General features: G+C 44.4%; 1 protein-coding gene across 2 annotated transcripts in view; it reads right to left on the reverse strand.

Annotated features, from left to right (window-relative positions):
- Nucleotides 1-4,698: 4,698 nt before the first annotated feature.
- LRRC28 (leucine rich repeat containing 28) overlaps nucleotides 4,699-27,996 on the reverse strand; it is a 116,849-nt gene continuing 93,551 nt past the window's right edge. For both annotated transcript variants that reach the window (XM_084759661.1, XM_084759660.1), the window contains 3 exons: nucleotides 20,095-20,270; nucleotides 17,999-18,158; nucleotides 4,699-5,013 (listed from right to left, as the gene is read on the reverse strand). In XM_084759661.1, coding sequence (XP_084615787.1) covers nucleotides 4,941-5,013; nucleotides 17,999-18,158; nucleotides 20,095-20,270 — 409 coding nt within the window. In that variant the 3' untranslated portion in view covers nucleotides 4,699-4,940. The remainder of the gene's footprint in view (nucleotides 5,014-17,998; nucleotides 18,159-20,094; nucleotides 20,271-27,996) is intronic.

Genomic DNA, 27,996 nt, shown 5'->3' on the forward strand with positions numbered 1-27,996 from the left:
TATCCTCCCATTCTTCCCTCCCTCCCATTTTCCCCTTATTCCCCTCCCCTATGACTGTTCCTGAGGGGGATTACCCTCCCCCTGTATATGCTCATAGGGTATCAAGTCTCTTCTTGGTAACCTGTGTGAGGTGGTGCTAACATTCAAAATATAGAAAGAAAACAAAAAGTTGCTATTTAAAAAAAACAAAATATAGAAATAACTGAAGAAATTACACACCACCAAACCAAATAATCCGGTTATGCACCACTTTAAGTAGACGCATGCTACAAAGGAAAAGCTCCATCACACCTGACAAGCTATCACGTGCAATAAAGACAACCTTCCAGTGACATCTTGGAAATGGCAAGCATATCAAGTGTCATCGAACTGGAAGTGAGGGCCTGAGAAGTCTCACCTCATCCTGCCCCTTTGTGTGGCTCCCACATGGCTGTCAGTTCAGTTTTGTGTTCTGTGGTAGTGATGGCAACAGGGCAGGTTGTACCCCAAAGCTCACTGGTTTGGTGAGGCCCGCCTCTCTTAACAAACAATAGTCCTTGGGTTGATGTGCATCTTAGTAATTGCTAATGTCTGGAAAAAGCTGTTCTAAGATTCTGGACAATTTTCTCTTTGCTTTTATGTAGTATGGATAATTTTCAGATGTCTTTCACCCACTATTTTACTGGCCTTGACATATATATATATATATATATATATATATATATATATATATATATATATATATATATATAATGTTCCCTGAGCAGTCATGTAATTCAAGATCAACTATCCTATAAATATCAATTATTGCATAAGCATACTAGACCAAACTAAATATATTTTAAACAATTACTATGCTCCAACACACACACACACACACACACACACACACACACACACACCCATAAAACAGTATGAAAAACAAAACCTGATATTCTTTAATGCAGATGAAAGGTTAATCCTGTCCCTACTGTAGGGTGACAAAACCAAAAACCACACCAACACCCAGTAAACCTTGAGTGATGTAGAAATTATCTCCATTGGCTCCGCCCTTTGCCCCACCCCCACTCTGGCTGTCAGCACTTTCTGTCTCTGAAGAACAAAGACCATGCAGTCATGCTTCAAAGGGCATCTTAGCTTGAGAAGCACTGTCTCTTCCTGAGGATGACAGTCAGTGGGCTATGCTCAATCCCTTTCCTACAGACACTGCATCACTTAGATCTACTAGCTGATGTCACTGGGAGGTACTTCCTGGATAGAGCTAGTCAGACTTGGGTTTAAACATGGGTTATTTTCAGGGTTTGTTAAATCCTCTCTGCTTAAAGAAAAGGACAGATGCTTAGAGTTCCTAGAGAAATGCAGCAGAGGTTCACTGGGGCAAACAAGGTAGATGGAAATCACAAAAAATAAAAATCCTGTGTTTAATGCCCAGCATTAAACAAAGGTACACAGATGTAAAAAGAGTGTGTTATGTCTCAGTGTGTAATCAGGAGGCTGCGTGGTGTCCCTCCATTAGCAATCTGTGTTCATAACTTTAAGAGTTTTCATTTCCACTGAAGCATTTATCACATCTGAGCTATCTATAGTCAAAATAAGGTCTGAATTTTCAACTCAAGAAATTTAATTTTACTATTAACAATCTTAAAGCTGGTTTGAAAGGCCCCCGGGACTGTGAAGTACATATATATATTTTAGAGAAAATTACACATGGAGTCTGCAAAGTTGTACTGAAGGGTTTTTTTCCCCCTCAGACTGCACTTTAACTCAAAATACTCCATGTGAGACAAATGTGAGTTGTGTGTGAAAGGCTCCAGTGAGTGAATGTTCATGACAATAACCAAAAGATGTTTCCAGAAGAGGACGAGAAACCAAGCCCAGTTGAGCATTCTGAGCTGCCAGGCAGAGTGGGCTGAGAAACAAGGGCATTACACAAGTGCGACTGCGAGTGCTTCAGCACTGAGGCAGGAGAGGCCAGCCAGGCCCTTCCGAGGTGGTACTCGCTAAAGGGTGTTCCAGAGGAGGTGCCGTTGTCTACAGAGGTGCGGTTCCCCTTGCTCAGGTGAATAACCTCCCACCCACACTTGGACAAGAAACCCTCATCACACTCAGTAGGTCATGCATGAAAGACATGAAATTAGAAGGGGACTTGGTGAGAAGAGCAGCTCCACCCAGAGAGGGAAGGGGACAAGAAAGGGGAATTTGGGGGTGTCAACAACTAAAAGTCACTACATAATATATGAAGCTGTCAAACAAAAATTTAAATTAAATATGTATAATATATATGTATACATTTAAAATACATTTTTCACTTGCACAATGTGAATGTAATCAGGACTTGTTATGGTAGCAATTATACTTAAGAGCACCAGTGGAAAATCAACTAAAAAGGACTTTTTGGGTCTATTATACATTGTAGAAAGTAGAAAGACCTGTCTTCAAAGATTGTCCTAGCTTTTTTGTTGTTGTTTATATTTTTTGGAGACGGGGCTTTCTCTGTGTAGCCTTGGCTGTCCTGGACTCACTTTGTAGACCAAGCTGGCCGGGAACTCACAGACACCCACCTGCCTCTGCCTCCCTGAGTGCTGGGATTACAGGTGTGTGCCACTGTGCCTGGTTTCCTAGCTTTTAAATTAGCACACTTAATCAACTACACATGAGCTGAAGATGAAAATTTACCTGAACTGATTACATTTTCCAGGCAGCCCACCACCACCACTACCACCATCATTAAACAACATATCTATCTCATCCTTATTATATGAAACATCTGTCTACCTGATCAGAAAAAGCAGCATACAGGGCTGGAGGTATAGCTCAGCAGGAGGGTACTTACCTAGCATGTGCAGTGCTCTGGACAGGATCCCCAGGAAAGGGAGGGAGGGAGGAAGGGAAGGAGGGAAGACACAAAAGAGTCTTGCTTTTTTTCTAAAGCTTGGGACACAAGTGGAGTACACAGTATCCAGGCAAGTTTTCTCCAGTTGACAACGTTTGTTTATAATACCAAAAGATTGACAATGACATCCACGAGTCCAGCACAAAGTCTCCATGCGGAACAGCATCAGGGAAACCATCTTGTAAGTTTCTATTTCTCATCAATGAAGCCCAGATGCTGCACCCAAAAGCCGAGACTGACAGCCTAGAGGCTGTCTGCTCCGCCCCCTGCTGGTGTTCTAGGCAGGGAGAGCGGATGCTTGGAGTGGAAGCACCTTTGTAAGAATTTAAACGAAGGTATCCCATGCCTTATCTGGATGAGAGTTCCTCAGTATCAGAGTGGCACATTCCATAGCTCCACCTGAGACATATGATGGTAGAGGGTGACACAAAAAGATATAGCCATGTATTTACTGCCATTCATGTGCTAGGTAGCAGTTCCTTAAGCCAAACACATACCTGAAGTTTCAGGTCCCATTTTTCTGCCTCCAACTCATATACATGTAGGGTTATGTTGAAACTTCCATTATCCCAAAGGATGAAAGAAATGGCACTTTTGATCCAGACCCTCACTTCCTATTATACTCCAGCCTTTGAAATATTAAGGCTGAACAGAGCAAGCTATGAAAGGGACAGGAGGAAGTGGGAACAGTGATGATACAGTTGGCAGGCATGGTCGCTTTCTGCCTCTGCCATTACTTGGAGAGTCTGCTTTTCGGGCAGCAGGTGGTGTGACTGCGAAGAGATCACACATTTGTCAGTAACTATGTAGGATTTTTGGCACTGTTAGAGCCTAGAATTACAGTTAGGCTGGCTTACAAAATGTCATCAAGCAAACTTTTGGGAAACAGGTTTTCCACCAAGAAACCCTTCTTGATTCTCTTTTCAACCTTATCCTACATAAATCATAGCACTAAGACATAGAATTCCCCTACTGCCCCCTCCCAAAAATGGAAGCACTCCACTGCAACCAGATGACCACCTGGAAGCAAAGCAGATTATGATGCCATCCTTTCAAAGGAAGAGCAAACTCGACTCCCCTGCAGAGAGCGTGACTCTCCGGTGAGCGGAGCGAGGGAAAGCTCACGGGTTTTGCAAGGCTGGAGGTGGACCGTGGGCTGGACCCCTTCATTCCTTCTGTTTTCCTGGTGAGAATTCAGATGTAAAATGAAGGCAGTGTCATGCACAGGGTAAAGGACATGAAGTCCCATCCGTGGTGGAGGATCAGAGGCCTCACGCTTCCCAATTATATATAAGAAAATCTTAGCAAAAAACCCGAACCTTTCAAAACTTGTTTTCCTGTAGTTTAGAACAAGAGTGTATTTAATTAGTGCTACATTTTTGTTTTTAAATTCCTCTTTAAAAATGTCTTCATAGGTTGCAATACTTAGAAATAAGGCAGGAACTTTCCAGAGGGCGTGTGCCCTGGAACCTGCTGTGCCTCTGCAGGAGCCTAGCTGTGCCAGCCTGGGCGGGCACCCTGCCCTGCTGTGCAGGCTGCTGAGGCCATTGGGGTTGCCATAGGAGACTCTAGAAGTTGACATGTTTCCAATGGAGAGGCCACGGAGAATAAAATAATCTCAAGGGGAAATAATCCTCTGGAGAAAGACAGAGGATCCTCACTAAAGGTATGTCGTCCAAGAGTTAATTTGGTTCTATTATCAAATTAAGAGTTCTTCAGGGAACTGCAACTTGCTTTAAATTAGATGTGGGGAAGCTCATCTGACTAAATAGTTTATGTATGAGACACACTCCCATAAAAAGAAAAACACACAAGACAAAATGTCCTTAATTTGGGGAGGGTATATTCCAACTCGAGGAAAGGGTGAAGGCCTTTCAGTTGTCAAGCCCAATCAGGACATTTCCAGAGAGTTCGGCACGCACCCGCACTGGATAGGGCAGGGCAGGGCAGGGCAGGATGGAAGGGTCTGTTCTGCCTGGCTGGACTCTCCTGGCCCCGCCACACACACTGGGCGATGGCAGGCAGCTGCAGTGTTGAGCTGGCAGTGCTCCTAAGACTCTTGTGTTTATCAACTCAGCAGGTCAAAAGTCCGCAGACACTGGGTGGAGCAGCAGTAAGCCACGAAGCCAATAGTTGTCTTCCTGGGGGGTTGTGAAGAAGAGAGGAGCGCTGTTAGCTCAGGAGTGAAGTCTGGTTCTTCCCACTGGAGACAGTCTTTGTTAGAGCAAGTGACTAGGCATGAATAGCAGATTGCACTGTAGACACGCTAAGATGCCGTTCTCAAGCCAAGCCCAGGCAGCAGGTAAGGCATGTGTGTGCAGGTGTGCTCCCTCCATTATGACAACCATCCCTGTTAACAACTAAGGGAAAAAAAGCTTTTCCACCTTCTAAAGCCAACAAGGCAGCCAAAGAATTTGAAGTACATTATACAAGGCACAGCTAAGTATAATATTCCCAGTACCTGGGAGGTTGAGGCAGGAGAATTGCTATGAATTCCAGGGCAGCCTGGGCTACAGAGTCAGACCCTGTCTCAAAACAGTAACAAAAAGATAAAAAGAAAGTAAAAATCACCATCATTTGAAGGACTTTATCCTCCTAAGTCATTCAGAGTACTCACAGAAGTCATTTCAGAATCTGCTTAAGGACCTTACGTCACAGAGAAGCTCTCCTCAAACTTCTGCATGGGCACCTCTGCATGGTGAGTCATGAGTTCCCAGGGCTCCTCATGTGCTCTGGACAGTGCAGGCTCTTAGAGGCCTTCTCCTTCCACCCAGAGAGCCAGTTTCAGGGGAGGGGAGCGTATATTGTTTTCACAGGACTACCTGTGCTGCCTGTTTAGCACACAGTGCTATCTCTGCTTTGTCTGTGCGCCTGGAAAGTACCCTCGACAGGCTGCCTTTGAAGCAGCACTGCTGATCATGTGCATTCAAGTGCCAGATGGAATGCCAGTGGATGGCGAGGCCTGGGAGAGCAAGTGGTTGGAACATTCAATAGCTACAGCATCATGGTGAGTTCAAAGTCTGTGGGGTGAGATGGCCAACTCTGAATCAAGAGAATTTAAAAACAACCGAACAAATAAACTAATCAAACCCAGATCTGCTTAGTGTCTTCCAGTCTCATCTGTGGGTCCCTAAATGAACTGTTTTCTCATGCGCTGAAGGCTACAGAAGATAGTAAATCCCACACCGGGGAAAGGTATCTTGATATTCTGCATGTGTAGTGTGGGTGCCTGATAGAATGTGTCCGGGATGCACATGTGTGCATAAGTGTGTGGGGTCAAAGGCTGACACGTACAGCTTCTTTCATCTTTCCGCCTAGACAGAGGCAGGATTCCTCGTTTGAACCTAGAGTCACCAGTTCTGCTAGGCTGGCTGTTCAACTTGCTCTAGGCACCCATGGAGATTACAATTACAGACAGCCTTGCTTGCCCATATACCTTTATGTGGGTGCTGGGGGTCCCAACCCTAGCTGTCACACCTGTGCCTCAACTTCTGCTCAGTTCTGGGCAATGTGCCGATGTAAAGTATCTTTCAGTAAGGCAAAGGTTCAGGTTGGTAAGGACAGGACCTTTAGGCTGTGGACGGAATCAGTCTAAGAGCCTTGAGCCTCTAGGTCCACCTCCTAAGAACAATAGTGTTCTTTTACATGAAATGGTTTCAACGGCTGTCTGAAAAGGAAGAGCCTAATCCATCCTCACCAATACTCACGGCCTGTAGGGCCACAAAGGATAAAATTCTAGGACCATCTGGAGATCACCCCACGAGTAGCTCCTAGGAGGCAATACAAGCACTGAGAGTCTCGCTGTACCGCGGGAACTGGAGAGAATGAGACCTGGCTTCTAAGCACACGAGCCAAAGAAACCAAGCAGCAGGCTGCTGGCCAGCAAGGGAGCTCCACCTAGGCCTCGGTGTTTAATGTGTTACTAGAGCATCTGGGAATGCACTCACTGTGATGAAGGGACGAGATGCCCAAACGCCCTTCAGACTGTAGAGGCAGTCAGGGTTAGGGAGATGGAATGCCACAGGGAAGCAAACAAAGGGAGACAGGAAGAAAGGAAGCAATGAGATTTTAAAAAACAAACAAACAAACAAAAAAACAAACCTCTTCCATGAAGGCCAATAATTTGATGTCTTTAACAAGACAGTCAGAGAAAACACACTAATTCTTCCGGAAATGAAACAAGGACTGTAACTAGAGATCTCACGGCTACTGAAAGGGCACAAGGAACACTTTGAATATATAAACTTGTCAACCTAGAAGAAGAGCACAAATGATGGATGAAAACTGAACTCTGCCAAGGTGAAGTGGACAGCCCATGGAACGTATGGCCGCTGAAGAAGCTGGATTTGTAATTTAAAGGATATTCCATTACCAGATGGGATTTCTTAGAAAAATCCTTGCCAAAAGTTAAAGACAAGTAAGAAGGAATTTTAATACAATTTCCTTTACAGAAAAACAAGAGTCTCCAACACACGAGGACAGGATTCTTCCCACTCCCAAGCCCAAGAATACTACAGACTAACCTAGTACCTCTCATGAGGATAGATTAACAAATACTCAAAAATAACACCGAAAATCATACCAGAGTGGTGGAATAACTGAATGTATCAATGTACCAACAAGCTAAATAAGGAGAACCATATGACCTCTGCTATATTTACAAGAAGCATTTGAGCTGGGAGGAGTGGTTCATGCTTAGGAGCCTTGAACTGGGACCCTGCCATGGTACCAGGAACTGATTTTAAGGCATGGTGCACGACAGGCAGGTAAGTGCTCTACCACTGAGCTGCTGTTTCCACTTGTCTTTCTACTTTTCATTTTGAGAAAACTATGTTTTTCAGGCTCTCTCTGAATTCACTCAATGGCCCTAGAAGATGTAGCCTAGCCTGAACCACAAAGCCTGGATGGAATTATTTTTATTAATGCAGGAAACTACATAAGCTTTCTGTTAGATATTTTCCATTGCTCATAATTTTGTTTTTCTTTTTTTGTTTGTTTGTTTTTTGTTTTTTGATAGTGCTAGGAGTGATACAATCTAGGGACTCAAGAATGCTAGGCACGCACTGTATCTCTGAGCTATGTCCCCGCCCTTCCTTCTCAATGATTAAAGTCAGTTAGAACTCTTCTATAAGTCACAAGTAAAATGACTTCAGACACAAAAGAGCTTAAGTGTATAATGTGATAAACTGGACTCTCCTGTTTAAGATTTTTTTCTCAGTTTAAATTATGTGTATGTACATGTTTGTGCGTGGATATGTGCATGTGCGTGCTGGTGCCCTCAGAGCCTAGAGGCACTGGATGCCTCTGGAGCTGGAATTACAGGAGCATGTGAACTGTTCAGCATGGGCGCTGGGAATCAAACTCAGGTCCTCTGCAAGAGCTGTACACGTTTAACTGCTACAGCAGCTCTTCAGCCCTTGCCTTGGCTTTAACAATATTTATGCTAATCCAGCTCTTTCATAGCAAGGATAGTATCCTTAATGCTGTAACCACAGAGCTTCTAAGAGTTAAGCAAAAGAAGCCAAGTCTCGGACAGGCAGGACGAGTGACCTGGAGGTGTTCTATCTGTGCTAAAAGGACACAGCAAGGCTGCACACTTCTCTGCTTCTGAGAGACTCTGGGAGCAACTAGCTGCACCTGTTTATTATATGGACTCGCTGTCCCAAGTCCACTGGTGAATCTACCATCACCACAGTGAATAAGTGCTCGCTGTGGCCCCAGAGGCTTCAGGGTTTTAGGGGGGGAAACTGAGCTAAGCAATAGCTCCAGTTGGGAAAGGCTGCTGCAACCTGTACAAAGAATACAAGGCATTACCCACACTTAGAATCTGTGTGTATTTACAGCTGAGGCAGAAGAAAGAGCATTTGAGCTAGTTTAAAAATACAGAACTACGATGATGCCTTACGAGGCGAATCACAATGCTGCTGGCACAGACTGGAGCCCACAAGCATCGTGAGAAATGTGGGATTTTCTCTTGTAAATGTGTTTCCTGATTAAAAATAAAAAGCATATCTTTGACTCATTTCAAAAACTCAAGCCAAAGGAAAAATAATATTTATACGAGCTGATAGGATGAAGTCCCACGCACATAACTTGTGGAAGAGTAACCTAACAGAGCATCATATAGCGTCACATTTATGCCACAGCGACTTTCTCATGAGAACATCCCTGTGCAAAACCAGAGGCTGCTCCAGACTCTGGGAGTGAGAAGAATTAGGTGGTGTAGTTACTGCTGGGACAGTGACACAGGCCTGTGATCCCAGCTACCCAGGAGTCTGAGGCAGGAGAAAAGCAAGTTTAAGGCCAGTCTGGGCAGCTTATGAGACCCTGCCTCAAAATATGAAAAGAAAAAAGGGCTGGGGATATAGCTCAGTGGTCCAGCACTTGCTTGGCACAAGGGAGATCCTAGTTCCATCCCAATACTGGGGAGAATGAAAACAAAACAAACTTAAATATCTGTTGAAGAGTATTTTTACCTTGGGGGGTGTTAATAAATAGGTTTCTCTTAGAGGGTAAAAAAATCCTCAAACATCCATACAAATGACATATTACTGATATATTTGGTTTTATAGAAGGAAGTGATGTGAATGAAATAGAGGGCAAGGAAATGCAAACCATTTCACAAGCGACTACACCAGGGAAGAACTATCTGGAAGAGATCATTAAAAAGTAAACCAGTGGCAAGTGGGAGAAGGGAATAGTACACTGTTCTGCACACTGTCTAACCAATGGGTCCCCATCCCAAGGTGCAAGGACCTTAATGTTGGCAGCACTCACGTTGTCACTCTGGCAGGAAAGACTAAGACTCCCTCCGAGGATCAGAGTGTCACTCCAAGATTGACAGCAGCTTCAATAGAGCCACCATGCTGCCTTCTACCACAGGCTCCACTGGAATGCACACATCAGTACAGGCAAGGATGAGCCTTCTGAGATGCACAGGACATGACAGTATTTCTTACAAGGAGTCAGTGGCCTGTTAGTGTTTTAGCAATTAAGAAGTTTCAATTTCATCAGGGCATGGTGGCGCATGCCTTTAACCCCAGCACTCGGGAGGCCGAGGTAGGCGGATCGCTATGAGTTCAAGGCCAGCCTGGTCTACAAAGCTAGTACAGGACAGCCAAGATAACATAGAGAAACTCTGTCTTGGAAGAAAAAACAACAAGAACAACAACAACAACAACAAAGTTCAATTTCTAAGTCATTATCAATTTTCAACAAAATTCTATCTTCTTTGGTAATTGTGGCAAGGCTTTCTAAAAATAAGTATACAATTGTTTATATGTAGTGTCTGCATGTACATACGTGCCCATATGTACATGTTCATGTTTATATTAACAAAAATCAAATGACATTTGTGTTACTTCTATGTAACATATCTTAAAACATTCTGATTAATCACATTTTTTGCTAGGGCCAGCAACATGGCTCAGCTGATAAAGGGGCTTGCTATGCTGGACTCCAGATCTAAGATTGATACCCAGAGTCCATGTCGAAGTGGGAGAATTGACTTCACAAAGTTGTGCTCTGACTTTCACATACATATTGTGGCACATGTGATCCCACATGCTTATACATATCACACACACACACACACACACACAGACACATTTTGTTTTATAAAACTGTAAAAACAATTGGCTGTGTGCATATAGGGTTGAAAATTAAAAACGCCAAGTGTGCCCACCATGTTCTGGCTGTAGCTTGTCCCTAGAAGTTCATTGGTCGTAGCATGGCTGCCAGTATGATGCCATGCTTGGCAGAACCTCTAAGAAATGGTGCTATCCTAAGGTATAGAAGCTTCACTGTCACCAACAGATGGCACTTGTGGTGGTTTGAGTAGGAATAGCCCCTGTAGGCTCATATACTTGAACATGTGGCCATGGGGGAGTGTTACTACTTGACAGGGGCGAGGAGGTGTGGCCTTGTTAGAGTGTGTCACCAGGGATACACTTTGGGGTTTCAAATGCTCAGGCCAGGCCCAGCGTCTCTCTCTTCTACTGTCTGTGGACCCTGATGCAGAACTCTCAGCTACCTCTCCAGCACCATGTCTGCTCTTGTGCTGCCACACTTCCCACCATGACAGTAATAGACTAAAGTTCTGAATGTAAGCATGCCCCAATTAAGTGCTTTCCTTTCCAGGAAATTGCTGTGGTCACAGTGTCTCTTCACAGCAGTAGGACAGTGACTAAGACAGCACCTATCAGACGGAATGAGCCTGTTCTGGTAGCTGTGGGATATGGAGGGACAAGGCTGGCTTCTGCCACAGCTTTTGCTTCTCTTCCTCATCACATGTCCTTGTGTCACTGAGATGCCACCACAGCTGACCAAATACTCTAAAGTCTCTGTAATTATGAGCAGAATAAACCTTATTTCCTTATAAAACACCCTGCCTTTGGTAGTTTGGCACCTCCTCACCTCAAACCTCACAATTCCCAATCCCTCCCTCCGAGGCTGATCACATCAACAGTTGAACTGGCATCTTTCCAGATGTCTTAGTCATGTATTAAAACATATATATGTATGTGTGAATGCATACAGGTATGCACATGCACATTTCTTTCTTTTCTTTGCAGGACAGGGTTTCTCTGTGTAGCCCTGGCTGTCCTGGAACTCGTTCTGTAGACCAGGCTGGCCTTAAACTCAGAGATCCGCCTGCCTCTGCCTCCTGAGTGCTGGGACTAAAGGCGTGCACCACCATGCTTGGCTATACATATCTTGCTCAGAGTATTAGGGCACATTGGTTTCGTATTTCTGAACACTATTTCAACAGTGTTCTCACTGTGCGATACAGTGATTAAAATGCAGAGTTGGAGCCTGACAGCTAGGGTGCAAATCTCAGCTCCACCTCAAGGCTCCGGCCTAGTAAAATGAGAAGTACAGTTGTACTGGACCACAGGAAGTGCTGATGTACACCACTGAACTTAGCAATATGAGGAGCATACTGTCACCGCGCAAGCTGGAGCTCCTGACTCTTCACTGCACCCTCAGGGCCGAACAGTAGAAAAGCAGAGCTTGTAACCACCCAAACCCAAATGTACTTTGTACTATCTGCTCCGTAAAACTTAACCCAGCATCACAGGAAGGACCATGCAGGTGGTTGTTTCCAAACACCTTGGTGATTTAAATGAAAACTTTTAGAGCCGGTAACAGCTGCTTTTATGCCAAACTACGTAGGCTGTGGGCCCTGATTGTTTAGGCAAATCAGCCTCAATGTTGTTGTGGTGTTTTTAAAAGATGTGATTAATGTTTAAATTAACAGACTTTGAGCTCAGCAGATCACCACCGCCATACAGTGGTGAGCCTCTTCCAATTCATCTTAAGAGCAAAGCTATAAAGACCTTTTCCCTAAGACACAGAAGCCCTGCCTGCATCTCCTAGCTGCTACCCTGCACCGTCAAGTCCTATATGAGGAGCCACTCTTGACTCACCCTGAGGCTCTGAGTAGCAGCCCTTCACAATTGTCCCTGAAATCAGTCAACCTTTCTCTCTCACTCTGGGGGGAAAATGAAAATTTCTATGAGAACCTGCTACAGCCAAGTGGTGGCTTGCTGCAAGCCGGGGAATGCAGAAATGGTGCTCATGCTGGGTAACAGGAGAGGATGGAAGGCTTTGAGATACATGATAGAAAAAAGCCTATGCTGCTTGCAACAGCTACTGACAGAGCCAGAGGAGAAGATGTGGTGAGGAAGATGGGGGTGATGGAGTGCACTTTTTTACTGCCTTAGGGATACATAGCCATCATGAACACAATGCTGAGAGAAGGGCCTGCTGAGGGAACATGGCCCTGGAAACCATGGAGTGATCTCTGTCATGAGGCAGCAGATGCCTTGACTGAGTCCTGTTCTCTGAGGCAGAAAGCACAATAGAGGTGATAATGAGGTAACTTATCTGCGGCTTCTAGGCCAGGTACCGATGGCACTGCCTGCCTCCCTGTTGCTTACAGCAAGATGCAAGAGGAGAGAAGGCAAGCGGGAAAATTCAATGTAGAGCACACCTTAAAGATTTGGAAAATTCTCAAGCCTTCTTGAACCAAATGGTGAATATGGTGTGGTGGGGTAGCCTTCTTCAAAGAGATCAGGTGTGTGAGTGGTGGGTCGCTCCAGCAGAAATGCTGCCATCTTGGTGTGGACAGGAGAGAGAGAGAGTAAGATGGAGGAGGACTATCCCACATTTGGGTCCCATGGGTCAGAATCGGCTCATGAGGTGTCTGGCTGCAAGCATGTTATGTTTGAAGGGAAGGATCAGCCTGAGTTTGGCTTCTCAATTCTCAGGCTTACCAGGCCTGAGGGGTGGGGTCATCCTGCTAGGGAGCCAAGACAGTCAGATCATGGACGCCGTTGGGGCTTGAACTTGTTAGAATGTGGGATCCAATTTTTCCTTCTAATGTTCTCTCATTTCAAATGGGGCTATGTAGCCTCTACCTGTTCCACATCACACAGTGGGATCGCAGACACTGTCTGCTTTCATGTTTGCAGATGGAGATGTGTTCTGCCTAGAAAGAGGTATATTCTAAGTTTTGTTTATACCTAATTTAAACAAGATAAGCATTTGTACTTGAGTTGATGCTGAAGGCATTGAACACTTCTTCAAGTATTTCTCAGCTATTTGCATTTCATCTTGAGAACTTTGTTTAGTTGTGCAACCCACTTTTCTAAATTGGGTTATTTATGGTTTTGATGCTCAGTTTTTAAGTCCGTTCCTACTTTAGATATTAACCTTCTGTTGGATGCATAATTGGTAAAGCTCTTTCCCATTCTGTAGCCTGACACTTAGTTATACAAAACCCCTGCAGTCTCATAGGTCCCCGTTTACTGTTGTTCTCATTATCTGTTCACACAGTCTTTTCCCATGCCAATGAGCTTAAGATTATTTCTCACAATCTCTTCCACCAGTCTTAGGGTATGTAGCTTTATGTTCAGCTCCTTCATCCATTTAGAGTTGAGCTTTGTGCAGGATGATAAATGTGGATCTACTTACATTCTACTACACACAGCCTCCCAGTGTGACCAGCTCCATTTGTTGAGGATGCTGCCTTCTCTCCAGTGTTTTTTTTTTTTTTTAACTTCTCTGTCAAAGACCATGTGTCTGTAGGTGCGCGGGCTATGTCTGGCTCATGCCTTTAATCCTAGGACTATGGAAGCTAGTCTGGCTTATAGGAAACAAAACCAAAAAAGGGCTGGTGCAGGAAGAAGTCAGGGCTTACATGGTGGATGGAGTGAGTTATTTTGTGAGAAGCGCATGAACTATGTGAAACAAGCTGGAGCAGCAGGTGGTCTTCACATTCCTTTCCTGACAATGATCCCACACTCTTCAGCATCTTCTGCCTGCTAACACCCTGACTGTCACTCCCAGTGCACTACTGTACACTTTCCACTTTTGGCCCCACCCCACCCATCATCTGGGGAGAGCTTACTTGCTGAGGTAAGTTGGTTCCCAGTGGCCAATGACTTAATCTATCATGTTTATGACATATATTAGAAATTTAAAAACCTGTGTTTGGAGAGCTTCCAGCAAATGGAGCACATGGTACTAGAGGGCAGTGTACCACAGAGGGCATGGTGGTTCAGTGCACTTCCCGCATGCTTTTCCCTGTGCAATTCTTCCCTCTGGCTACTCATCTGGAGTCTGCAATATCTTTGATAACAAGCAGGTTAGTGTAAGCGAGTGCTGCTCTGAGCTGTGCGCCGCTCTAGAAGATTAACTGAACCCAAGGAGGAGGTGACACACTGCCAAATTGTCACTAAATATGTTTGTATCCATAGATTAGTGCTGCTTTCAGCCTTGGTCAGAGAAGCTTCTGTTTCCAGGGGGAGATGGTTAGCAGAGACTTATAATTGGTCAGGATGCTGAGAGTAAGTGACTCTTGGTTGCCAAGCCCTAAGTGGAGTATCTATATAACTACCTCCAAGGCTTAGGGAATATTGTGGAAAAGGGTGTGGAAGGAATGTAAGAGCCAGAGGATAGGAAGGACTGCTAGGAAACACATGAACTCATCGCAGTGGTGGTTAAACTTGTACAACACTGAGCCCATCAAAATTCTATCGCGGATGGGGAAGGGGCTTATGACACCCCACACCTCCCTGCCACTGCCTACTGGGAAAAGGGGAGTCATAATTCAAGGTGATGTGGGCTCTCTTCAGTTGTCATTCCTCAAGTAAATAATCTCCCACCCATGTCTATACAAAGAATCCCAATTAAATGCAATAGGACCCCCCTCCCTCTCTCTGTGTGTGTGCATGCATGTCTGTCTCTCTCTCTCTCTCTTACATACACACACTGCCATTAACATAGGAAGATGTGGGACGATAAGGGGGGTTGGAAGTAGAAGGAAGGGGTTAAGAGAAGGACAACAGAAGTATATATGATCAAAGTACAATATACACACATACACACACATGAAATTGTGGAAGAATAAATTTAAAATGTTTATAACAAAAAAGAAGTGAAGTTTCCAGGGTGTTTTTGTTTGTTTCATTTTCTTATCTCAAATGTGCTAGGGATTGTTATGGGTACAGTTTTATCTCTCCCAAATTCCTTGTAAGTGGCCCCATCCCCGGTATCTCAGAATGTGTCTTAAGACTCTCTTCATAGCTAGTTGTGGTGTTGCACGCCTTTGGACCTCCTCACTCAGGAGGCAGAGACAGGCAGATCTCTGTGAGTTTGAGGCTAGCCTGGTCTACAGAGCGAGTCTAGGACAGCCACACAGAGAAACCTGTCTAAAAAACCAACCAACCAACCAGACAAACAAACAAGCCCTCCTCATTCCAGAGCGGTCCAGAATGTATCCCAAAGGGAAGAATGACACATACAGAGAGGTCAAGGTGGATGCTGAGAAAGACACACCTGCTGGATTCCCACAGCAGGTTTACTAGCAATCAATCACACCACAGCGTAGCTTCCGCTATGACATACCTATCTATACCTAGGGGAGGGCAGGACACGCCACATTTCTTCCCCAGGCCTCTTCTGAGCATCCCTGCATATGAATCCCTTGTGATGTTCTTTATAGTAAGTTGGTTTAAATTTTTCCCTGGACTCTGTGAGTTGCTTAAATGCATTAATTAAGACCAAGGAAGAGACTCTGTTGGAGCCCTAACTGGTGCCCCCTGGTGAGAGGCATGATTAAAGCTAGCTGGGTGGGGGTGGGGCATGGGGGTGGGATAGCTGGGGGAGTTGTGTGAGTGTTTCTAGATGGGGAGGGCAGCCTTGGGGTCTGAGCCTCAGCCTGTGGTATCTGCTACCATGTCCAGGTAAGACAGGCTCAGACAACTAACATCATGTGTGTAGAAAACCCTTGGACACTATATTGTGTACACAGTAAAACAAACTGTAGGAGTTTGCATTGGAGGCTTGTTTTTTCCCAAGAACAAGCATCAAATTAAAAAGTTTCAGAGTAGAGCTTTATTTCCTGTATGCAGAAATCACTAAAAAAAAAAAAAAAAAAAAAAATACAAAAATGCTTAAACAGGAGCCTAAACATATCAGAAGGATTGTGCAGGGCAAGGGGGAAATAAGCATAGCTTGGGAGAGGAGCAGGCAGAGACAGAAAAGGTAGCTCCATTTTCTGAATAACTCCCGCATGCCAGGGTTTGCCTTCCTCGCTTGCTAAGCAGAACTATGGCCAACAATGCAGACTGTTCTGTCCCATTTTGAGGCTCAGAGAAGCTTGGCAGACTGCCTAAGTTCTCAGTACAAAGTCTTTGCTTTCTATCTCTTATCCTACTTAGATTAAGAAACAAAAACAGGGCAGGAGGTGTGATCTTGCCTAGGATACCCACAAGGCTGTAGGCTCTATTCCCAGCCCTGGGAAGAAAGAGGGGAAACAAAAAGACAGGAAAAGAGGAAAAAAAGGAGAGTAGAGCACCTTGGGAAGGGCTCTATAAAATGACCCCAACAATGCTGGTGTGGTGGTGTACACCTGTGAGCCGTCATCCCTCAGGAGGCAGAGGCAGAAAGTTCCTGTGTTTGCAGTCAGCCTGGGCTGTTACATAACAAGATTCTGTCTCAAACAAAAAATGATCACAATGGAAACACTTGCTGGCATCAACAAGGAGTAAAATGCTTCCACCATCTGGAAACTTCCTCATCCCAACACCCCAACAAGCAAGACAGCATCATACTTCTTTTTCCTTTGCTTATCTTTAAGGTATTCAATCTTAAGCTGGATGTGGTCTGATAGGGAGTTTATTAAATGAACATGGGGGGTTAGAAGGAAAGGGGGAAGGGGTACTCCAGAGAGAGAGAGAGAGAGAGAGAGAGAGAGAGAGAGAGAGAGAGAAGAGAGGGGGTAGAGAGAGGAAGTGCAGCAGAGAGAGAAAGAGCTGTTCTTTCCCTGTTTTGAGACTTTGTCTCAAAAGAGGAAGGAAAAAAAAAAATCAACCATGAAAAGCCAAGGCAAGGCACAAGGGGACTTTTCCAATGCTCTGCCTTTCACTGTCTCTTTCTCTGGATTTTACTTAGTGAACATTCTTCATGAATTCAAGACACTCTGCCAAGAAATAGAGGGTGGCACGGGAATGCCGTGGAAGAGGCAGACTCAGAAGTGAGTCGTGCATGTGTGCGCACAGTGTGGCCACATACTTGCTTATGCCAGGGAAACACAAGGGCTGAGTCCTCCTTATGCAGAAGGCTCCCTCCCTTGCACCTGGGGTCAAGCTGGGAGGAACGACCTACTCCAAACATCACACGCAGCTGTGCCTGTGCCTGTGAGCTCTGTACATGTCCCAAAGCTGAACTAAGGAGGGCAGGCAGGCTTTCTTGTAGTAAGGAAAACGAGCACAATTCATTTAGCCCAGTGATTCTCAACTTTGCTAATGCTGTGACCTTTAATATGGTTCGTCATGTTGTGGTGACCCCCAACCATAAAATTAATTTCATTGCTACTTCATAACTGTAATCTTGCTACTGTTAAGAACTGCAGTGTAAATATCTGTGTTTTCAGATCGTCTTAGGTGACTCCTGTGAAAGGGTGGTTTGAAACCCCAGGGGGTCAAGGCCCACAGGTTCAGAACCACAGATTTAGCCCCTTTAAGCTGCAGACCCAGCATCCCTTCTGTGCACGACCCCCCTTTCCCATGCTGCACCACCAGCCCAGGTTAACCCCAGTGCCAACGTAGGCTTCATTACCCCTGGTGCAGGCCTGCCATCGGAGTCTCTCTCAAGGGGAAGAGCTTGGGATAGACGAAGGTAAACATGGGCTTACTACACCGGTGACAGTGCCCCAGGGGGCAGTGCAGCAGCTCCAGGAGACTTCTGGGTAATGAGATTAGAGACGAAACGTTCAGATCTGGAACACAAGAGAAAAATCAGGCACATGAGTGAAAAATCCTATTTCCTTAAACTAGACATTTGAAACTTCTCTTTGTTACCAAATAAGTTCAAATAGTTAAAAGTACTTCATGTTGAAAATTCTGTTATCTGATAGGCATTCAATAAAAATCTAACATTATTAGGAAATGAAAGATGTTTTTTATATTTTTGATACTAAAGGAAAATGAAAATCCACTCTTTTAAGAGCAGCTAGAAGCTGTCCTGAGGCAGAGGCAAGGAAAGAATTAGATCAAATAGTCTTTAGGAACAAGGATCAAAAAGGCATCCGTCTATGCAGAGCGGGCTTCGCAGGCTTTCATAGTCAGAGAATTAAAGGAAGGTGAGGCTGAAGACTCTCACCAGCTCCCCTAGTTCCCCCCAGAGCTATCAGGCACTTGGTCAGTTAAACGCCAATGAAGGCTAACTTATGAAAAGGCTAATTACTGAAAAGTGCCAGGTGCTGGAGTCCAAGAGGATGAGCGAGAAATAAGGAAGGCAAGCTTCCCTTGTCTCATCCTCAGACCCTGTCTTCTCCAGCCTCGTCTTAGCTGCACAAAGGAACGCTGAAAGGCAGCCTTCTCAGCCGCCCAGGCAAGCCTGACACAGATTTCCACTATCTTACGCGCACGTTAAACGCGCAGTGGAAGAAGGGTGTTCAGGATGAGCTCAAGTCTCAAGTTTACCAGGAAACACACACTGTCTCTTTAACCTTTCTGTATCTGTTCAAGATGATCACTATCCACTTCGAAGAATACGGTTTTTATATATAAGCAAATAACTAAAATTTTTTTTCTGTTCAGGATAAGCAAAAAAGATAAAACGACAACAAAACCCAGCCTACAGACCAGCAATATGGCTTAGTAGGTAAGGCTGTCAAACTTGAAGACCTCAGTTTGATCTCTGGAACACACAGAGTGGGTAGAGAACACTAACTCTCCCAAGTTATACTCTGACCTCCACATGTGCAGGGTGTGTACCTACACACACACACACACACACCATAAATAAATATATTATTTTAAACACCTTAATTTTGGACTAACTAGACATTCTTGGAAGGCTATGTTGGTTTTTGTTGTTTTAGTTGAATGTCACAGCCCCTCTGCAAAAACATAGCATTTAGCTTTAAAAACATACTGTATAAGCCAGGCATGGTGGTGCATGCCTGTAATCCCAGCACTCAGGGAGGCAGAGGCAGATGGATCTCTGAGTTTGAGGGTAGCCTGGTCTACAAAGATTGTTCCAGGACAGCCAGGGCTATCACACAGAGAAACTCTGTCTCAAAAAAAAAAAAAAAAAAACAAAACAAACAAAAAAAAAACTAACAGAAAACAAACAACTATCCGCCCCAACCATATGATGTAAGGTTGGCTCAGTAGTTAGGAGCTGGCTTGTTAATGATGCCAAAGGCTTTTGATATTTCTTTTTACATTAGTTGGGTACTAGGAGACAGAAAGGCAAAACCAAGCTCTTCTGCAGGAGACATCCGACTCGGCTTCCCTACTGTCAGCCTTTCACTTCAACCAAACACACTTTTCCACACACCGGTCTTCCTAACTTATAGCTCTCTGTGAACTGCAGTCCTTCACAATGAAACTGCATTTTAATGAGTGTTCCTATGTGTCTGCAGGAGGTGCCAAAGGAACCAGTGTTGAAAACATTACAACTTCTAAAAGGAGAGTCCCAGGCCTGCACAGTGCATATGCCCACAGGACAAACTTTAAGGGAGGCCGAAACAGGACGATCACTAACGTACTCACCACCAGGAAACTGTACGTGGTTAAGATGGTAAATTTAGTGAAATGTGTATGCTGTCATGGTTAAAAAAAAAAAAATTAAGATGAAAACCAAAACACAGGACAAAAGCCAAGTATCTGTTTCCTGACTGAGACAGAAGAGGGCCATGTATGTACCTTTCCAAAGCCTGTGGTAGGTGTGGTAGAGACACCGCATAGCCTGCTCTTGCAGAGGCAGGACACGATCATTCTCTGTGCCGATGGCCTTCACCTCAGCTGGGAGGAACACAGTCAGCTGCCCAGATGAAAAGGTCAGCAGCCTCACCTCAGTCACTTGGATGGGGATGCCACAGCTGCATAAAGACATAACACAGTGGTGTCAGCCATGAGGCAAGGCTGTGGGCCAGGTCACAAGACAATCACAATGCATATACAACAGTTCACGGTGGCTGAGCTGCCAGCTCCTTTCAAAGTAAGCTGAAGCTGACCCAGGCTCCTTAATCAGTCCTGGCTAGAGAGAGACTGAAGCAGCTGGAGTGCCGCAGCAGCACTTCCGGCAAGGCCACCTCTGTAGCAGCCCTCCTTCAGAGCATCTGGAGCACTTGCTGTGCAAGCTTCACTTTCCCCACTTTAGTACCCGCTCTGAGTTTATGCCGCTGGAAGATTCCAAATTGATTTTGTTTTTGTGAGACAGAGTCTCACTGTACAGGGCATTCACTACATAGTTGGGGCTGGTCTTGAGCTTGCAGAGATCCCCCTGCTTCTGCCTCCTAAGTGCTGTGGTTCCAGGCTCACCATGTTGGCCTTAACTTTCAAGAGTAGAGAAAGAGCTGGTGAGATGTCTAAGTAGGTAAAGAGCTTGCTGTACAAGCAAGCCTCATCACCTGAGTTTGAATGCCCAGACTGCACAGAAAAGCCAGATAGAAACAGCCATCTGTGATTCAAGTGTGTCCCTACTGAAAGATGGGAGATGCAGACAGGACACTTGTCAGAAGAGTGTCGGCCAGCCAGCAGAGCATGGAGCAGTGAACAAGACTGAAAGTATCTCAAACAAGGTGGAAGAGGCTGTCTGAAGCTGTCCTCTGAGCGCCACATCTATGCTGTGTTATACACCACCATCCCCAAGGTACCCTTGGCTGGTATTCTGTACGCTGTTGAGTTATAATATTCTAGTTTAATATTTTTAACATTTTTGTGTAGAAAAAGCTAAGCTCACAGCCATACATTTAAAGTGGCAGACAGTAATTTTACTGAGTCTTTCTGTATAAATGTGGAGGAAAATCAGTAGGACAGTATGTTACCTTAAGTTTATGGTTTTAACTCATGGCCCACCCTCCCACAACCTGGGTCCTTTTCTCCAGCCCCTGAATAGAGCAAGCCACGCTCTACTTCCTGCTCTTTGTGCTGCAGGTAGCTCTAGCCACAAGGTGCTAAGAAAGGCAGCTCTCCAGTGCTACTGCCCTAGTTAGTCTCAGCCATCAACAGACACCACGTAGAGTCACCTGAGGGAGCACAACTGAAGAACAGCGCTCCCTCGTGGCGTCTGCTTCAGTTTCTCCTCTGACTTCCTCAGTGATGACACGTGGTTGGGAAGCAGACAAATAAATCCTTTTCTCCTTAAGTTGCTTTTGGTCAGAGTGTTTTATCATAACAACAGAAAAACAAACTAAAAAAACTACTAAGATAATATTTTTTTACTTTGGCCAGAAAAGGCAGGGACACATTGGTCAAAGGGCTAGAAGGCAGGAGCCCTGGGCTCCTTTGTTCATTAAAAGTTGCTGTATCGGAGGTGCACGCCTTTAATCCCAGCACTCGGGAGGCAGAGGCAGGCATATTTTTGTGAGTTCGAGGCCAGCCTGGTCTACAAAGGGAGTCCAGCGAAGGAGAGATAAACCTGTTTTTTAGGATTCCAAGTGTGGGATTGGAACGGTCTCGTGAGAGAACAGGTGAGGTCACTCCACTAGAAGAGCAACTACTTCGTGCAGGAGCTTAATTGTTGCCAGCTGAAAAGATCCCGTGAACAGACTCTGGGAGGAGATATATAAATGAGCCCAGAACTGGAGGCGGGGCGTTTTGGAGACTTGGGATAGATTTGGCTGTTCATCGCTGCACTTCAAGACACTCCTAGAGAGAACCGCTGGAGGGAAGGCTTCGCGGCTCTGGCTCCTGCTGAGGTTCTGGGTTCTGGTTACCTCAGGTTCCAGCAAAAGAAATCCTGCAGCTCAGGCCTGGAGAATCATCCCTCAGAACTGATATCCTTATGGTTTTGTTATTGTGTCTATTAATCTTCATTTCCTATTGTTTGGGTTAGTCGAGTTATAAGTGACGTATGCTCGGTCACTAAGTTGTTAATAAAATATATTGATTAAGAAAATTGAGCCTACAGTCCAGGACAGCCAAGTCTACACAGAGAAACCCTGTCTCAAAAAAGCAAAACAAACAAAAAGTTGCTGTATCCCTTGCTTCATGCCACTGGAAAACAGCTACACAGCAGTGCACTGTATCCTGGGGGTGGGAGGAGCAGAGGGGGCAGAGGAGGAGGAGGAGAGTGAATCTGTCCACGGGACCTTGAGGGGTAATGTTTCAGAGGGTCCACTTTCCACGGGAATGAAGGCTGACAGACTGGAATGCCACACAGAGTGAGGGGTGGATGATGCACAGTGTTAGGGCCTCAAGACTAGAGCTGTGTGTGCATTCCAGGGGCTGGAGGAAGGGAGCCAGGTTGGGGGCGGGGGGGGGGGGCAGGAATGCCAGCTGACGTCAGAGGGCTTTTACTTCATGGTGAAGACTACTGGATGTCTCTTTGCAAATTGTCCAGTGACATGGACAGAGAAGAGACTGCTTACAAAGAGGGAGAGACAACTACAGACACAAAAGGAAACAGGCTGAGGAAGGCGTGCGGGCCTGGACCCAGGCACTAAGAAGAGGTGTGGAATGGCTAGTTGGCTAAGAAGCCAGGGGCCTTCTCTGCAAACTGTAAATGCAGATACTTCATGTTTCCTAACTACTGATGACTGGGGATCTGATCTGTCCTCAAGAGAAGTGTCATTACACTTCAGAAGCAGGACACATGAGATGGACTGGAGTAACTCCATCTAGTGATTTCTTTTTCAGAAGAGCTGCTCTCGTTCATCTGATCCTATGAGCTCTGGTGTTTTAGCCAGGAGTCTTTTTGTTGTTGGTTGGTTAGTTTTCCGAGACAGGTTTCTCTGTGTAACCTTGGCCGTCCTTGACTCATTCTGTAGACCAGGCTGGCCTTAAACTCACAGAAATCCACCTGCTTCTGCCTCCCAAATACTAGGATTACAGGTGTGCACCACTGGCCACTATGCCTGGCTGCCAGAAATCATTTTTAAAGGGTTACTAATATTGTAAATTTAAATTGTAAAAATAACATTCCTTATTGCCATGAGTTAAACAATTAAAAAAAAAAAGGAGAAAAAAAGTGAATGATTTTTTTCTATCTCCAAACTCTACCTTCAGTCTCTTAGTCTCATACTGTTTCGGTGTTTTTAGTTTACACTCACGAGAATAAAAAAGCAGAGGTAGAGTTTTCTCTGAGTCTGCCCCTTAATCAAATGAGATCACACAGCACTGTAATGTTCTGTTGTTCACAAACTCACATGGGCATTGACATAGAACTAGAGAAATCTTCTAAATAGCCATGTAATAGTCCAGAGTGTGACTGGAACACACTATGTTCATCTCAGTGTTTTCAGTTTCCTCTCCTATCACATGACATCATAATAAAAGTAACATATCCTTATGTACAGAAATTTTCATTACCGAAGATAGTATTCCCCAAGTGGAAACTGTAAGCCACAGAGACAAAGATGGAAACACTGAGCTTGTAAATTGTACCATCCAAAGATTGTAGGATAGTACTTGTTTGTATAATCATGACCAACTTATCAATCACTTCAGTCTGGTAGATCTGACTGATGAAAGTAGACAACACGGTTTCTGGGTTTATCATCTTTGGGGATATTTACTGGTCATTCACATTTCCTCTTCTGTGACCTGCCAATCACACTGTTTGCTTCATGTTCAATTGAATTGAAAGGATCAGTTCTTAGAAACCTTTTATATTGGCCAATCCTTTTCACACACAATGAGTTATTTCCATCCCATCCCTTTAGAGATGGTGCCTTTCCCCACTTATCAGTCTCCCCAGTGCTGTTACAGCACCCAGCTCTCCCTGCATGGCAGCTCACTCTTCTGATTCTGTTAGGAGGGCTGTCCTAAAGTTTCTTCTCCTTACTTACTACACTATTTTACATATCAGTGCTGTTTCTTTTCTTTTTTGTCCATAATATAAAATAGAACAAATTGTAGCATTACCAAATAATATAAATGTTCACCTCTGAATTGGAATGCCATCTCTACCACACTCAGTTCCCAAACACACACTTTTGAATTTGCCTGAGGATTTTCCTATCCGTTTTAGCACTGCATTTGTTTAATCCACTATCCTACACGGCTCTGATCTCCCTGCTTTACAGAAGATTCTGTCAGCCGATCTGCCTGCCTGCAGGTTCCTTCTTAAATTCTTTTTCTCTTTTTCTTTTCTTTCTTTCTTTTTTCTTTTTTCTTTTTTTTTCAACTCTCAGTTGCTTAGTCTTTGCCTTGAACTTTACACTAGTTTTATCTGGACATCTCCAATACTTTCCTGGGATTCAGTTCTTTCAACACGAAGTATAATATTGATTGTTGTTTTCAAAAATCCATTTTATCAGATAGATACTCCTCCACATTCTGTTGGCTGACAAGTTTTTCTGTTTGTCTTTTGAACTAGAATATGTGTTGTTTTTCTTCTCCTTCACAGTAAGTAGGAATACAAAGTAATGGCCATCTTAGAGTCTGAAACCTAATCTCAACTCATCTCAAGTTGCACACTGAGACAGCTGTTAGTGACTGTAAGCTGCTACAAGGTCACTATACCTGTGAGGGTCCAGCAAGGAGTCAGTAAAATAAAATAAAAACCAAATGTGACTGAACAGGGCACACACATAAGACTAATAGCCAGTGAAAAGACTGTAAACTATAAAAAACTGTGACAGGGGTCATAAGATCACTTAAGAGGCACACCTCTGGGTGTGTCTGTAAGGGCACTTCTAGACTAGGCTGAGGCAGGAAGATCCTCCTGTACATGTGGGAGCACCAAGAGAGCAAGCTGACAAACCAGCACTCCTCTCTGCTGCTCCCTGACTGCTACACTGTCTCATATCCCGTTGCCTTTGCTTCCTCTGCAGGGACAGACTGTGTGCCCTCCAAACTGTAAGCTGAACCCAACATTTCCTTTGAATTGTTACTTCTATTTAGGTATTTTATCAAAAAACAAAAACAAAATAAAACAAAAAAACTCAAAACAAAACAAACCCCTATATCATGGGCATGGAAGAAACAAGAGCAGAAGACACATACTCCAGAATTTAAGGAGCATGAGAGAAAAGCAAACTATAGAAACCCCTGCAATTGTTGGGAAACTCTTCGGGGTCCACAGTTCTTGGGGTGAGGAGTTAGGAGGACTGAGTACTACAATGTTTTGTGTGTGGAGACCCAACAGGAAGAGGATGCCGCATGTAAGGAAACAATGACTTAGGAAAATAACAGCCATCTGTCAAGTGGAATTTTGGCAAATGTCTTATTTTTTATGGCACCCCGGCAAGGGCATGGTGCCCAGGTACTGAGTCAAACACCAGGCTAGATGTCCTTGTGAAGGTATTTTTAGACAGGATTAACATTTAAAATAGTAGACCGTGAGTAAAGCACATCACCCCTGGAACCTCAGTAACCTTATGTGCTCAGTGAAGGCCAAACAACAAAGACAGAGCTTTTCCACAGAAAGGGGAAAGCTGGCTCTAGCCTGCTTTGGACTTCCGCCCTTCCCTACAGATCCTGGACTTGTCAGCCTCCACGACTGTGGGAACTGAACCCTGTAGTAAGATTCCTATATCTAAACTTTATTTTTCATTTTGCGTGTTTAATGATAGGCATTTGTGGATCTCTCTGACAGCATTCTTTGTGGCCTTGTGGATCACCTCAGAGACTCGACATTATGAATGGCCACCACAGGGACATTTTTATGCAGCATATAATAGCCCTGACCTGAGCAGGACTTATCTGAGTTATAGCTTGAGGGCTGCATTTCCAAACTCCACATCCATACTGAAGAATGAGAACCCTGAGCAAAAATACAAAACAATAAAAATGTGGGGTAGAAAGCATATTAAAAAGCTGGCTTCCGGTATATGATCCTCCATGCCTTAGCCTCTGAATGCTGGGATTATAGTGCATCACTCATGGATATTTACTTCACAGCACTGCTGCTGTAGCGGCTGCTGCTTCCCAGCCTGATCCTGGGTGTTTCTGCACGAACAAAGGCCAAACCCATTAACTACGAAAGGGTAGAACTCTGAAAGCAGCTTTTCTCAAGGCGCTTATTGTCCCTTGTAATTACAGTGACACATTAAATTGAAGAGCCTCACACTAAACTAAATTTTATACAAAGTTTAGTTTTTCCTTATTAATTCTTTTAGCAGACACCCCTGCTCTTCACCACTAGATATAAGAAGTGAAGTAAATTTAAGATCCATCTATTAAATGCCTCCTATGATTCACCCTCAATAGCAGGCTGCAGCAAGGTGCTGCAAGGATGTAAGGGCTGAGTCAGCCACTCTGCCACCCACCTTCCCTGAGCTGCTTCCATAGAACTTGACTCTGGAGGAGATGGCAGAAGAGACCCAGCTCAAGAGGTCAGAGCCTAGGCAGAGGAGAGAAAGACAAGGAGAAGGAGGCAATATGGCCGCTGCACAGGCTGAGAGCGGATGACGACATGGCTGCTACCGGGATTCTTAGACCATTTCCTTCATCCTCCAATTTCTAAAATGGGGATAATTCACAAGGATTGTTGGGAAGATTTTGTGCAGTAACACAAATGAACCAAGAGCACACTGTCTGGTACACAGCAAATTCTAATCTACGTGAATAGCTAAGCTTGCTTTTTATTATAAATTGTTAATATTATTATTACTGCTTCAGAGTAAGATTAGAGCCATGGCAGTCAAGGGAAGACAAAAACACAAAATGGGAAATAGCCATGTACTGCACAGGGCACAGAGTCTGGTACATGGAAGAGGCTGAAAGCCACTGCCTTGAAAAATGAGCATCATACATCTGAAAAAGGAAGTGATGTTGCCAAATGGTGGTGGTGCACACCTTTAATCCCAGCACTTGGGAGGCAGAGGCAGGTAGGTCTCTGAGTTCAAGGCCAGCCAGGTCTACAGAGTGAGTTCCAAGACAGCCAGGGCTACACAGAGAAACCTTGTCTCAAAAAACAAACAAAAGAAAGCAAAGCAAAACAACAATAACAAAAGGAAGTAACAATGAAACAAACTGTCAATAAGAAGGAATGGAAGACACAAAGTCCTTCCATTCACAACAAGCTCGATTATTATCCAACAATCATTAAACACTGGAAGTTCTGATCTATAATTCAAACAATCTAAAACATTTTAGAGTAAATGCCTAAGAGGTTACAAAAATATATGTACATTGAACCCTTAATAACTTGTTAAAAATTTCAATGTTAATATCGCTGGTTTAGATAATTATAATAATTATTAGACAACTTCCCTTTAATTCAGTATTGTCATAGCTGTCACACATCATTTAGCTTTAAACAGGTTAAATGAATAGCAATGTCACCTTGCCTCTGAAAGTTTGCTACATATTTGCCCCAAAATATATGATGTAGCAAATTAACTCATATCCATTTTCACCTTCATTTTTCCAACTAACAGTATGTCAAAAATGAAGTTAGGGCTGGAAAGACGGCTCGGTGGGTGACGCGTCTGCCGTGCAAGCACGAGACCCTGTGTTTGAATCCTCAGAAGCACTGTGGAGGAGCTGGGTGCAGCAGCCGCCGCCCGTGGCTGTGATCTCAGTGTTCCCACAGCAGGATGGCAGGAGGAGACACAAGACCACTCAGGAGCTGTGGGCTGGCCAGCCTGGCCCACAGCTGCAAAAGACAGCCTGCTTCAACCATGGCTGGAGCGGGAGGGCTGAATGACACCAGTG

The sequence above is a fragment of the Acomys minous genome, assembly GCF_964271855.1.
Source record: "Acomys minous genome assembly, chromosome: 2".
NCBI lineage: Eukaryota > Metazoa > Chordata > Mammalia > Rodentia > Muridae > Acomys > Acomys minous.